This window comes from Zingiber officinale, chromosome 8A (assembly GCF_018446385.1).
Source record: "Zingiber officinale cultivar Zhangliang chromosome 8A, Zo_v1.1, whole genome shotgun sequence".
Taxonomy (NCBI): domain Eukaryota; kingdom Viridiplantae; phylum Streptophyta; class Magnoliopsida; order Zingiberales; family Zingiberaceae; genus Zingiber; species Zingiber officinale.
Genome location: NC_056000.1, coordinates 80,495,359 through 80,508,563, shown reverse-complemented (window position 1 = coordinate 80,508,563; position 13,205 = coordinate 80,495,359). Strand labels below are relative to the sequence as shown.

The window sequence follows — 13,205 nt, the reverse complement described above, 5'->3', positions numbered from 1 at the left end:
GAAGAAGGAGAAAGTCGATTTCATGGCTAATGGAAAGGCGGAGTTCCACCTGCTCAGCGTCTTGCCGCCCCAGGAGGTAAGTCGAACCGGAAGCTCTCCGCTAAAGACCTCTGGGAAAATTTCCTGGAGCTCCACAAAGGCACCTCAGAAGCAAAGTTAGTAAGATGCGACATCCTCCGAACTCAGTTGACGAATCTCCAAATGAACAACAACGAGAAGGTAGGCAACTCCATGCGAGAATTAAGGAGTTGATACTCAACTGACCAATCTCGGAGAACCAGTAACGAACCGAGATTCTATCCGGTATGCGCTCAACGCCTTCCCAAGAACTCCAGAGTGGGCTTCCTTAGTAGATGCTTACTACATCTCTAAGGACTTTGAGGTAAGTACTTTAAAAAATTTATTCTCTACATTTGAACTTCACGAATCAAGAATTGCAGAACCTAAAGAGAAGTCAAGTCTCAATGTTTCCCTACAAGCCGAGATGGACGATCCCAACTCTGAAGCGTCAATCGACAAAATTGAAGCGACATTATTGGTAAGGAAGTTGAATAAATTTGTTAAAACTAATAAATTTAGATCGCAGTCGATGAAGCATCAACGCAATAAAAGGACGGTCCGATGCTACAAATGCAATGAAGAAGGGCACATTAAGGATGACTGCCCCCAAATTAAAGAAAAGAGACAAGGAGAAGTCTTGAAGACCGACGTCCTCCAAACATAAGAGTCTGAAGGCTACATGAGATGAATTTTCATCCTCAGAATCTGAAGTCGAAGCCTTCTCGAGATTAGCACTGATGGCCAACCATCTTTTTGAAGAAACCAGCTTAGAGATGAGCATAGATGAAGGAGGAGGATCATCAGAAGAAGAAAGCTACAATGAAGGGGGAGCATCACCAAGTGAGGTAAGTAAGGTACGTGCTCTAACCCCTACTCAGTCCTTTCAATTTATCAAAGTGCTTACGAAAGATCTAGCAAAATTAGAAAAAGAAAATGTTGAATTAAAATTAAACTTAGCAAAAGCATGCCCTCTAGAAATGTATGATAATTTGAAATTAGAATATGAAAATTTGAAAATTGAAATTGAAAAATTGAAAAATGATCATACATGCCTAAATAAATTTCCAAAATTAAAATTTATGAAAAATTAAATTGGTATATTAGAAAACACCAGGGTCAACTTAGAAAAGTTCTCAAAAGTTATGTACCCCCTAAGTTCTTAAAAAATCCAGTAGGAAGGAACCTATACTGGATTCCAAAATCTTTGCTAGTTTAATTTTTTTTATAGTTAGAGCTTACAGCGAGAAAATTAAACGTTAAAATTTCTTTATGAGGCTTTGTCTAAGGAAGTGATTGTTGCTCCAATAACCAAGAAGGTCTGGTGCCTCGCCATGACCTGGAAGCCAAAATATCGAAATAAAATGTTTAATTAACTTTCTGGTAAAAGTATAAAAATTAGAATTAAATAATGCTTTAAAAAGTTTTTCAAACATCTTTTTTAAAATTCTTCAAAAAAAAAAATTCTCTTAAGAAAAATGTTTGTTACTTAAAAAAAGATTTTTTTTTCTTGAATTTTTTCAATAATTATTACCCCATTCTTTTTGCTGTGATTAAATGGGGAGAAAGATAGGTACAAGTTTAGGGGGAATTTTTAAATGTTTTTTACTTAAAATCTTGTGTTGCAAATTCTATTACAATCCTTATGCTTGAACTATTAGTTTAGTAATTTCTATAAATTACTATTTGTCTATTTTGTTTCCCTAACTTGAACTTAGGTTGATGCACATCAAAAAAGGGGAGATTGTTGGACCCCGTGGGTGTTTTGATGTGATCAACCAAGTTACGTTAGGTCCTGCTTGTTATTTGATCCCTATGTCTAAGTGTGCAGGAACTTAGGAGCGCAAGAAGTCGAGCGAAAGACGCAGCTAGCGAGAAGGACGACACGGGAAGGGAGTTGACGAGCTCGGTGCATCCGAAGGACGAAAGAGCTACGGAAGAGTACACCGGTGGACGAGAAGAACGAGCGCGGCGTTCAAGGGATGAGAAGCTGGGTTGAAAGCCTGCTCGAGGAGAAGGCCGGAAATTAGGTTCGGGTGAGCCCTATTTCGGTTGGCCGAAATCACCCAAGCGATCGGAGCTTCAGAAGAAGAGGAAAAAGAGAAGCTGGAAGCTATTTATACCATGCAGGTTGAAGGCACCCTCAACATCATTGAGGGTGCCCTCAATATTGAAGGCGCCTCCATCACCTTGAAGGCACCTCAGACCAGTCCGAGGCGCCTTCAAGGGCATTGGAGGTGCCTCAGACCCAGTCTTCGTGACCGTTTGTAATCGGATAGACCTTTATCTGGTCAAACTACTTGGAGGCGCCCTCAACTCTCTTGGAGGTGCCTTCAACACTTGGGATAAGATTTTCAGGAGTTATATAAAGGCCCCTGGAGCTATAAAATTAATCAATCAACTTTGTAACAACTTCCTAGCAACTTGTAAGAGCTTTTAGTGTGAAAAAGGCTTCTCCGCCTTCAGAGAATGAGACTTTTCTAGTACGCTTTCCAACTGCCTTGGATTAACAACCTTCTTGGTTGTAACCAAGTCAAAATTGTTGAGTCTTCTTTCTTTTCTGTTATTCTGCTTTATTTTATTTTCTTATTATTGTTGCTATAATTTTAGAGTTGAAAGTTTTAAGATGGTATTCTTATTTTGCAGACAATTCACCCCTCTCCTCTTGTCGGCCCCGCTGCACCAACACTAGGAAAATGAGAAATCCTGGTGAGTGAAGGCAGGTGAAAGCCCTAGTGAGTGAACCTAGGCAGATGGAAATCCTGGTGAGTGAAGCTAGGTGAAAGCCCTAGTGAGTGAAGATAGGCAGTAAGGAAGTGATGATGAGTGAAACCAGGCAAATGAAAATTCTGGTGGGTCCAGAAGAACCAGACACTTGACACGGAGAGAAAAGTCCAAGTGGGTCAAAAGATTAACCAGACACTTGGTGACGAAGTCCCAACAGGTCAAGATTGACCGGATGTTGGATTTGAGAACCCTAGACTTAATTTAGGCAAGTTAAGGTTGGTCAATTTGATCAGGAGAACATTGAACCAGAGTCTAATCAATCAACCGATTGATTAGGAGAGTGCTACGAGAAAAGGGGGCGCAATCGATCGACCAATCAATTGGGAGATATTCTCGTGAGCACAGAGAGGTTCCCAATCGATCAGTAGATTAATTGGGCACCGCCAATCGATCAACCGATTGATTAGCATTGGAATTCTCGCTAGGTTGTGAGGAAGCCTAAATCAATCGGTCAATCAATTCCGGATATTTCCAGCGAAAAGCACAAAGGTACTCTGAATCGATCAGTCGATCGATTCAAGCCTCCCCAATCGATCAACAGATCGATTGGGATATAATTGTTGCACAGGTAGCGAGCTTTGGATGGCTGGGATTATGCTGATCTGACATGATAATCGATTGAGAGCAGGCTCAATCGATTGGGAGCCCTAGGAGCACAGAGTATAAAGCTGTTGGCGAGCTTTCTTCTCCGCAGACTTCTCTCGATATTTTCCACCGAGCTCATGATTTCTTCCGCCAGTTCTTGAAGAATCTTGGGGGCAAGTATTGCTGCACTTCCAAGAGTCAAGAGGCATTCTCAAGCTACACAGATCAAGCAAGAAGAGGTTTTCTTTTGGATTTCTGTATTTACTTCCTGCTTTGAGTTGTATCTTGTTGTGTGAGTTGTATGAGGTTTCTCCACCTCCGAATTATTTTGAGAAGAAGTGTTTTTCTTAGTAGAGAGTGTTCATGTGTGTAGATCCTTGGATTAGTCACCTCTTCTTGAGGTGGATACTAAGTAAATCTATGTGTTAGCATTGGAGAGCTTGCTTAGCTTCGAGTTTATTCCGCTGCAAATTAACAACGCCAAAGCAAGCAAACAAGCGAGAAGAGCTATTCCCCCCCCCCCCCCCCTCTAGCTCCCGAAGTGCCTAACACTAAGGATTATTTATACTAATAGTCACTATGAGAATATTTATGGCATTCATATAATAATCCATGAAACATTCTCATGGTGGGTCTATTAAGTACATATTCTCTAATATATACTCATGTGTCAACTTGATATCTTGTATCTATGACTTATATGATTAGTCATCAGTTGATATACATAATAGTCTCAATGCATTAATATTGCCCTTATATATTAATGCGTGACTAGGAATAGTTAAGAGTAGTATTTTATATATATCTACAGTCTCCCACTATTAATTCAATAAATTGATATGTTGTAAATTAGAATCTACTACCCTAGGATATTATTATATTTATTCAACTTGCACAGATCTAAAGTAAATATAATAACCATAAACATTATCTTTTACTAATAAAATATGATACAATATGCCCCTTGTCAATCATCTTATAATTAGCTCTTAGAGTAGATACTAACAAAAGATACTTAGAGAGGCATTCTTACAATCCAAAATAGAGAATAAAGAGGATGAAATGCTTAACAAGAGATTATCGGTGTCCTCGAAATGGGTATTCTTTACTTCGAAAGTGGAGGAATCATCGAAATAGATGAAGATGGTGGCTTTAGGGTTTCCTCTAGAGAGGAAAACCCTCTCCCAAGGAATGGGCGGAGCCTTTGGTCCAAGATGCCTGGAGCAAAGGTTTACTTGACCCTTTTATACCTCCTTCAAATTTTCAGATCTACCCCATTTGTTTCACCCCACCAAAACGGTTTTGTATCCCTTATAATTGATTTTCTCGGGTTGAACCCTGAAGTAGATCTTGAAATTATATAACTTTTGCTAGGTTGAATGACCCATAACTCCAATCAAGCCAAAAGTTATGGTTGTTTTACTTTTAGTTTGCAGTTTAGTCAGAATCCAACACAAGCTCGTGCCCATTGACACGACCAACCATGGTGAACACTGGAAAATGGCTAGAATCCAAGATGGGGCGTGCCCGTCGACATGACCGATCGTGGTAGAAGCTGTTGGTTCCATTTTAACATTATTTTATGCATGATTTCTATCGTATGGACACACTAGTATCATGGAACATTGTTGGAGCATATTCCTTGATTCCTTGATTAAAACTTTTATCTTCTTGGCCATAGGAGCATTCATGAGTCATGGGGCATGGCCAAAGTGTGCTCCTTGCTCCAACTCCACTTTCCAAAGGATTTATGCTCCAAAAATCACATTCTATCAATGAAAATAAGTAAAGAGTAGTTCTCCGAACTAAAAGAGTAAAAATAATGAAATCATATAGAAATAAGATACGATAATGTAAATCTTGCTTATGAAATGTAAGTAAATGTACGACAATCAATGCCTAAAAATATACATAATCTATGCACATCACATGGCTAGACCTGTGTTCCTTATTGTTGTGAGCTTCATCTCCTCTTTTGACTTCGGTTGATGCTTCCTTTTACTTCCCTATAAAATCACATTTATATTTTAAAAAATAATGCCATAAATGTAGAGAAATTGAACTAAAACTCTAAATTAACCCTTGCTCATAAAATAGAATATGAATCAACATTTAAGCATATAAGATGATTAAAAACATCAAGTATAAGAGCAAAATAATACATTAAAATGGTTGTTATCATTGTTATATTGGATCCTTCCAGATATTAGAATACATAGATGTGGTAGCTTATCGTCTGACATTACCTCCAACCCTCATAGAGGTATATGATGTTGTCCATGTCTCCATGCTGTAGAAATATGTACCACATCCAACCCATGTTCTATCTCATACATAGTGCTCCAGAATAGATGAAAAGATCCAACACATGTCAAAGGTTCTCTATGCTAGTGCAATTGGTTATTTGATGTATACCATGATTTACACAAGACATGATTTGGCACAAGTGACTAGTATAGTAGTAAGTTTCTTTCAAATCTCAATCGACAATATTGAGATGCAGTCAAGTGGATTTTTAAATATTTGAGGATTACTACATATTATGACATTGAGTTCAGTAGATAAGAGGGTGATCATTCAAATACAGGATATGTAGATGTAGACTATGTAAGGGATATGGATGGCAGAAGGTATACTATAGGATATGTGTTCACTATGGCGGGAGGATCTATTTGTTGGAAGTCTATGATGTAACCTATAGTTACATTGTCCACTATTGAATCAGAGTACATGACAGTAGCTAAAGCGGCCAAAGAAGCATGGTAGCTTATAAGGTTGGTCAGAGAACTCAGAGTTCAACAAGGTGGGGTGAAGATGTATTATGATAGCCAGAGTACTATCTATTTGGTGAAGCATTAGGTGTATCATAGGAAGACCAAGCATATTGATGTGAGATTTTACAAGATCATGAAGTTGATTTCTTCCAGGGAGACTACTTGAGAAGGTCCACACTTCTGAAACTGTTGCAGATATGTTGACAAAGTCAATTACTATAGAGAAGTTCAAGAATTGCTTAAAGTTTATCAATTTCTCTAGTTGCTATAGGGAGACAGTTGAGACTAGAGTTGTTCTCAGATGCTCGTGGTTCTCCTAAAGGAGTGGATACTAGTCAAGGTGGAGAATTGTTAAAGATGACTTGTATCTAGCCAACATGGGGCACAACCTTGCCAGGAGTCACAACCTTGCCATGTCAACTGCTGAGAGCACAGGCACGGGCGTGCCAAGAGGCACGATCTAATCATGTCAATCGTTGTGGATTGGACGAGTGCGTCGAAGGAGTTTTCTCACAGTCGTGCCGCAGGGCACGATCATGTTCGGGTCTTAGAGAATTGACACGGACGTGCCATCGAACACGGCATGATCATATTCGGGTTTGAGGAAACGGGCACGCCCGTGACATAAGCGTACCTAGGGAATGACTTGACTGTGCCTTGTACTGGAGGAGTCGAGGGTTGTGAGTTTTTATGTTTACATGGTATTTTTGATCTAAAATATCATGTATTGTTTGAGTTATATAAATAAGATCATTGTAACTCTAAACAAAAATTCTAATAGAGAGTTCTTAATCGTTTGTGGAGTAGGCACACTATTAAATCCTAATAAATCTTTTTGTTTTCTCACTCTTTTCGATTTCTTATTTGACTATTCTTTTTGTTTATTACGGGACTATTTTTGAAATTATAAAAGTTAGATACATGGATAATATCAAAACCTTTTTTACACGATTCAGTAAAATGTTTTTTTTTTTTTTGATAAATTTTGATTATTTTTTTTATAGTGCCCCCAATATTATTAACTTTTCATCCAGGAGTGGGATGGGATGTGAAAATAAGATAAGTAGGATGTTCAGTCCGAGAAATTGTAGGAGGACATTTGAATTAAAAGAAAACTTAAATGGGTGAAATGAAATATTCTCATAATCGTTAGAAGTATTACTTTGTAAGGTTTGGATCTGTCTATTTAAGCAAGTCAGCGTAGACTGATAATTAGTCGAGGAGGACGAATCGAGGAACCCAATTGAAGTGCCCTATTTGAGTACTCGGTTCTGCTGGTGCGTTCGAGAAAGGGCTCGATCCAACGAGGAGCTTCGCTCAATCCGGCTGCCACCGTGCTACGGCTCCCAGATCCAGCCGCGGCCATGCTTCACGGCGCCCGATCTCCTCCTCCCTTCTTTGTCACCTCCCTTCTCCTCCTCCTCCTTTCCTCGTCGGCTTTTGCCTCCGAGTCGGACCACAAGGTATGCTGCGGATCCTGTTTCTTACTTTGGCGATCTGTACGTTCGGGTCGCCGGGATCTCGTCGAACACCTGTAAAAAGGATGATCTACGATTAGCTACTGTGGTCTTTCTTTTGTTGATTGTAGTGCAGATCTAGGCTGAAATCCTCCGTATGAACTGTTTCTTCGGCCATAGGTTCGCGTCAAGATTAGTTTTTTTCCTGGTTTGACAAAAAGGAAACATATGTTTGGAGTTTTCTGGATTGCGTTTTATAACTGGCTCATACGACTGAGCTGGATGGAGGAGCTCTTAGACGTCGTAATTAAGTTGAGAGTTGATATCCGAATGTAACTTGGTTGATTTCGCCAGGTCCACAAATAACAGTTTGAAAAGTTGTTTTTGTTTCTTATAGAAGTTGCATTTACCTTATGGAAGTTCAGCAGGCATATGCACAGCCTGGACTATCTTCTTTCTGACTCAGTGGATTTTGTATTTCCTTATCTAGAGCTTATGTCACTTATTATCCATCCCTATGGGTCACGTTGATCAAGTACTTGCATACAGCCTTATAGCATTATTGTCTCGTGTAAGTTGACAACAGAGAAATACTTTTGCCTTGTTGATTGGTAAACAAAAATAAATTTAGATAAATTTTACTTGCTCGCACTTGTTTCACAATTTAACCTCCAACAAAACTATGATCCATGTCTATGGTGTATTCTAGTTTTATCTATTTAGAATTTTAGTTTAAAGATTAATGAACTTTGCCCTGTAAGTTCATAACTTACAAGAATCATAACAGTCACTACTTTAGCTATGGAAGAAATACTTTATTTAATATCTAGTTTGCAATTCTCTCATTCCATTGCATAATTGATCATATATGCTGGCTTGCTCTGACTTTAAATTTTCTACTTTGATTTGGCAATTAGTGCTGGTATGTGGTGTTTAAATGTCCATGAACTTGACTCAATTTTTCCTAGGTTTGATTGTCAATTTAACAATGTTACATGTGCTGGTGATATAATCATGCAGTGCCAGGCTGAAGAGCTGGTCACACTCCAGGACCTGGATAGAATAGTTTCCAATTGCTATATATTTCAGTAGCAAATAATATTTCTATCCTTAATTTTCACAATGTTATCAATTCACATGCAGTACCAAGCTGGTGATCTGGTCACACTTTGGGTAAATAAAGTTGGTCCCTACAATAACCCTCAAGAGACATACAACTATTACAGCCTTCCATTCTGTCGGCCATCTGAGAACCCTGCACACAAGTGGGGTGGGCTTGGAGAGGTCCTAGGTGGAAATGAACTGATTGACAGCCAAATCCAGATAAAGTTTAACGGTATGCAGCTTTCTTTACTAGAATATGCTACTATCATCATTCTGCTTGCCATTGGGTTGACCATTTCCTGAAAATTGATATGCCAGGAAATGTTGAAAAGGGTTCCATTTGCACAATTGATCTTGATGCCACAAAAGTAAAGCAATTTACTGATGCTATAGAAAACTCATATTGGTTTGAATTATTCATAGGTCAGTTAATTCAATCATTTATTTGCATCTTTTCGAATTCTATAATCCCTGCTGTGAGCAGCCTTTGTTTTCTTGTCTATGTGCTCATCTATTTTCTGAGACACACCTTAACCTAATTTCCTTGTTCTTCATTGTTCGTGGACATGATGTAGATGACTTGCCTCTTTGGGGTATGTTCTTTCCCGGTTCATGTATATTGCATGCTTCAGATTGTTTGTTTATGCTTCTGTGTTATCGATATATAGCTTCTGCTTTTACCCAGGCTTTGTTGGGGAGACTGACAAGAATAACAAAGATAAAAAATACATTTTCACACATAAAAGTATCCTTATCCAATATAACAAGGATCAGGTGGGTAGTTTGTCGGTGCTTTATGACTACATGTGGAAAACTTTTTCTGTGTTTATTTTTGTCAAAATTTGTATGAATATCAGTTTTTTGTACCTTCTTTTTGCAGATTATTCATGTGAATCTTACTCAAGAAAATCGTAAACTTTTGGAAGTGGGGAAAAAACTGGATATGACATATTCAGTAAAATGGGAGACCACCAATGTGACATTTGCCCGTCGTTTTGAAGTTTATTTGGATTACCCCTTCTTTGAACACCAGGTAATTCAATTTCAATTTACTTAGCAGTTAGCATGACCTCATTTTGTTGTTTTGTCTTACTGTGCAACTTCAGTAGTGTAGCAATTACTTATATTACGATGATCCTTGGTTTTGAATATCATTTCATACATATGGCACTGTAGCAGTGTTTGCTGAAACGATGATTATCTGTGTTAATACTAGAGCATACCTTGTAAATATTGTTAATATTATATGCATCATGCAAGATGGCATTCTTCCCATAAGCATATGGTGTTTAGAATGTTGGAGAAATATGAATGAAATTTTCTTTAAAATTCAGTCTGATTACTTTTCTCCTTACACAGATTCACTGGTTCTCTATATTCAATTCTTTCATGATGGTCATTTTCCTTACTGGACTGGTTTCTATGATATTAATGAGAACACTCAGGAATGATTATGCCAAATATGCTCGGGAAGATGATGACCTTGAAACTCTGGTAATAACTCACTGAACTCACCTTATTTTCTCTCTTTTAGAATTTCTTCTAAAAATCCTATGCATTTCATTTGTTTTTAGGAGAGAGATGTAAGTGAAGAATCTGGATGGAAACTCATTCATGGGGATGTCTTTCGATCTCCTCGCAGTTTGGTTCTTCTTTCTGCTCTTGTTGGTACAGGTGCCCAATTGGCAACACTTGTTCTTTTGGTGATATTGTTGGCAATTGTTGGAACATTATACATTGGGTATGTCTGCACTTAGTTTTCTAACTGCTTGGTCAAACTTCATTACTAATTCAAAGTTAATTTGCATTGTTTATATCGCTAGAAAACTTCTAACTTCATTACTAACTCAAAGTTAATTTACATTATTTATATCACTAGAAAATTTTTGAATAATCAAACAGACATTAATGGTTAATACCATGGTAGTACATTTGATCAGTGAGAGATCATGAACCTGAAGGCAGTGGGGTGAAGATCACATGACCAATGAAACTGCATACTGTTCTTGTGCCTCAGAGGTGCTGATATTTGGCAGTTCCAGACTCACTAGCATGCTTCTTATATTATTTAATAGTGAGGCATTTTAGTCTATATTGTTAGGTTTAGGTTGATTAATTAGTCTTCTATACATATGCAAAACCAAGGATAATATCCTATTATTCTTTATTTTTGAGAATCTGTTTCTGGGAATAGTTATTCCTGTTTATATCTATTACTGATCAATTATTTAATAGCAAAGTACACATACAAGAAGAATGGGCATATGCTATTATGAGTAAATACTGAAATGATTCAGACTTCAACAGTAGTAAAAAATGTTTTTTTTCTTAATACATTGGAAATAGATTTGGTAGCAATGTTGATCCTTGTTGATATAGTATGACAATTTATATAGTATGACAATTTATTTGTTATGTATTTCTGCTTATTTGTTTTACAATAATATTTTATCTAGGCTTTCTTATCTGAATCCGGAGTTTATCTATTAACCATTTATTTTGATCAGGCGAGGATCAATCATTACGACTTTCATTGTCTGCTATGCACTCACCTCTTTCATTTCGGGCTATGTTAGTGGTGGGCTTTACTCGCGTAATGGTGGTATGGTTCTTTTCATGGTCTGCCTTTCAAGTTCCCAGCAATAAATTTAGTACTATGATTTGGAAAACTTCTACCTTGTTGGACCACAGATCTAGGCAAGATTTTTACTCGTGCAAACCTGCACAGTAGTAGAGAAACACAAACAATAAAGAATTTCAAAAGACATCTTCTCCTTTGTGAGTTTCGAAAATGTCTTCTAAAGTTTTTCTGATTTTATTGACAGGTAAAAGTTGGATAAAGGCAATGATTGTGACAGCATCACTGTTTCCATTTTTGTGTTTCGGGATTGGTTTCATACTCAACACAATTGCTATATTTTATGGATCATTAGCAGCTATTCCGTTTGGGACAATGGTAGTTGTCTTCATACTATGGGCTTTCATCTCTTTCCCCCTTGCTCTTCTAGGCACTGTTGTGGGTAGGAACTGGAGTGGTTCACCAAACAATCCATGCCGTGTTAAGACCATTCCTCGTCCTATTCCTGAGAAGAAATGGTATCTTACCCCTTCGGTTGTCTCTTTAATGGGAGGATTGCTACCATTTGGTAGCATTTTCATTGAGATGTATTTTGTGTTCACCTCCTTCTGGAATTACAAGGTAACCCACACCTCTTTTGTAGCACTCGCCTTATTGACTACTCTGGTGCTTGTCTTCCAGTGTATTTATGTTGTATAGGATCTCTAAGTTCTTAGGTGCCTATAACTTTGCTAGCCCAAATTGAGCATCTGCAGAAACAAAGATACAGAACATCTGATTGATAATTTGCTCCTTTTTTGCAGGTGTATTATGTGTATGGCTTTATGCTACTGGTGTTCCTGATCCTCGTAATTGTCACCGTCTGTGTGACGATAGTCGGTGCATATTTCTTGCTAAATGCCGAGAACTATCACTGGCAGTGGACTTCATTCTTCTCTGCTGCTTCGACCGCTGTCTATGTGTACCTCTATTCTATATATTACTACCATGTGAAGACCAAGATGTCAGGCTTCTTCCAGACCAGCTTTTACTTTGGCTACACGTTAATGTTCTGTTTGGGCTTAGGAATACTTTGCGGTGAGTCATCATCAAGCAACTTTTGCATCTAAAATGTGCCTTTACGTTTTCCAAGTAGCTGTTTTCATCGCTTATGTTCAATTTCTCAGGCGCTGTGGGGTACCTCGGCTCTACTTTGTTTGTGCGAAGGATTTACAGAAACATTAAATGTGACTAGCCCCAGACGCAAAGCAAATCGAATGGTATGGCATGTGCTGGTCTACAAATTTTTGGAACCTCAAAATTCGTAACTTCACCCCCAGAAACAGATTCCGATAAGATTTGATGTTGCTCTCTAAGAATGCACGGAGGAATGCACTTCTTTCGACTTTCTTTTACTCTCGTTCGATTTCTATTACGGACTTGATGAATGTTCCCTTTTTTCAAATTGCATTAGTTACATAGCCTATGGTTGTACTTAGTTTAGCCAAAAGTTAACTTTGATGTACTTGGACAATCATTAAGCGCCAGTTTCTATAACATTTATATGTATAACATTTATATTTCAAGTCACTTCTTCGATTAGTTTTTTCCAGTTCCATGAAAAACTGCTAATTTGAAAAACAAAAAAATCGTGTGAAACATCTGCTGACATAATGTTGTTCGTCAATTTATTACAACAAATTAAAAAAAAAAACCATATTTTCAGTGACTAAGTATTTTCTCAACTATAAAATTTTTGTTCCAGAATTAGACAATAACTATAAATTCTTCGTAGAATGCTCAAGAACAATTCAAAGGCAAATAACACGTGAATTGTAACACGATAGGACTGGTTCATTTCCTGTGAGTTTCAGCAAATCTTTG

At 37.8% G+C, this 13,205-nt stretch overlaps 1 protein-coding gene across 1 annotated transcript; it reads left to right on the top strand.

Annotated features, from left to right (window-relative positions):
• Positions 1–7,399: 7,399 nt before the first annotated feature.
• LOC122009703 (transmembrane 9 superfamily member 1-like) lies at positions 7,400–12,933 on the top strand. The gene is made up of 12 exons (XM_042565966.1): positions 7,400–7,666; positions 8,804–8,996; positions 9,083–9,187; positions 9,340–9,357; positions 9,450–9,538; positions 9,645–9,797; positions 10,124–10,258; positions 10,339–10,505; positions 11,272–11,366; positions 11,590–11,963; positions 12,146–12,419; positions 12,509–12,933. The coding sequence occupies exons 1-12, from the start codon at positions 7,568–7,570 to the stop codon at positions 12,574–12,576; spliced, it is 1,770 nt and encodes a 589-aa protein (XP_042421900.1). The 5' UTR covers positions 7,400–7,567; the 3' UTR covers positions 12,577–12,933.
• The last annotated feature ends 272 nt before the right edge of the window (positions 12,934–13,205 follow it).

What these genes read in the sequence shown, in the direction of transcription:
- LOC122009703 (XM_042565966.1), top strand. Translation starts at nt 7,568, where the DNA reads ATGCTTCACGGCGCCCGATCTCCTCCTCCCTTCTTTGTCACCTCCCTT. An exon ending in AATCCAGATAAAGTTTAACG is followed by an intron (nt 8,997 to 9,082) that starts GTATGCAGCTTT and finishes TTGATATGCCAG; the next exon opens with GAAATGTTGAAAAGGGTTCC. An exon ending in TCCAATATAACAAGGATCAG is followed by an intron (nt 9,539 to 9,644) that starts GTGGGTAGTTTG and finishes TTCTTTTTGCAG; the next exon opens with ATTATTCATGTGAATCTTAC.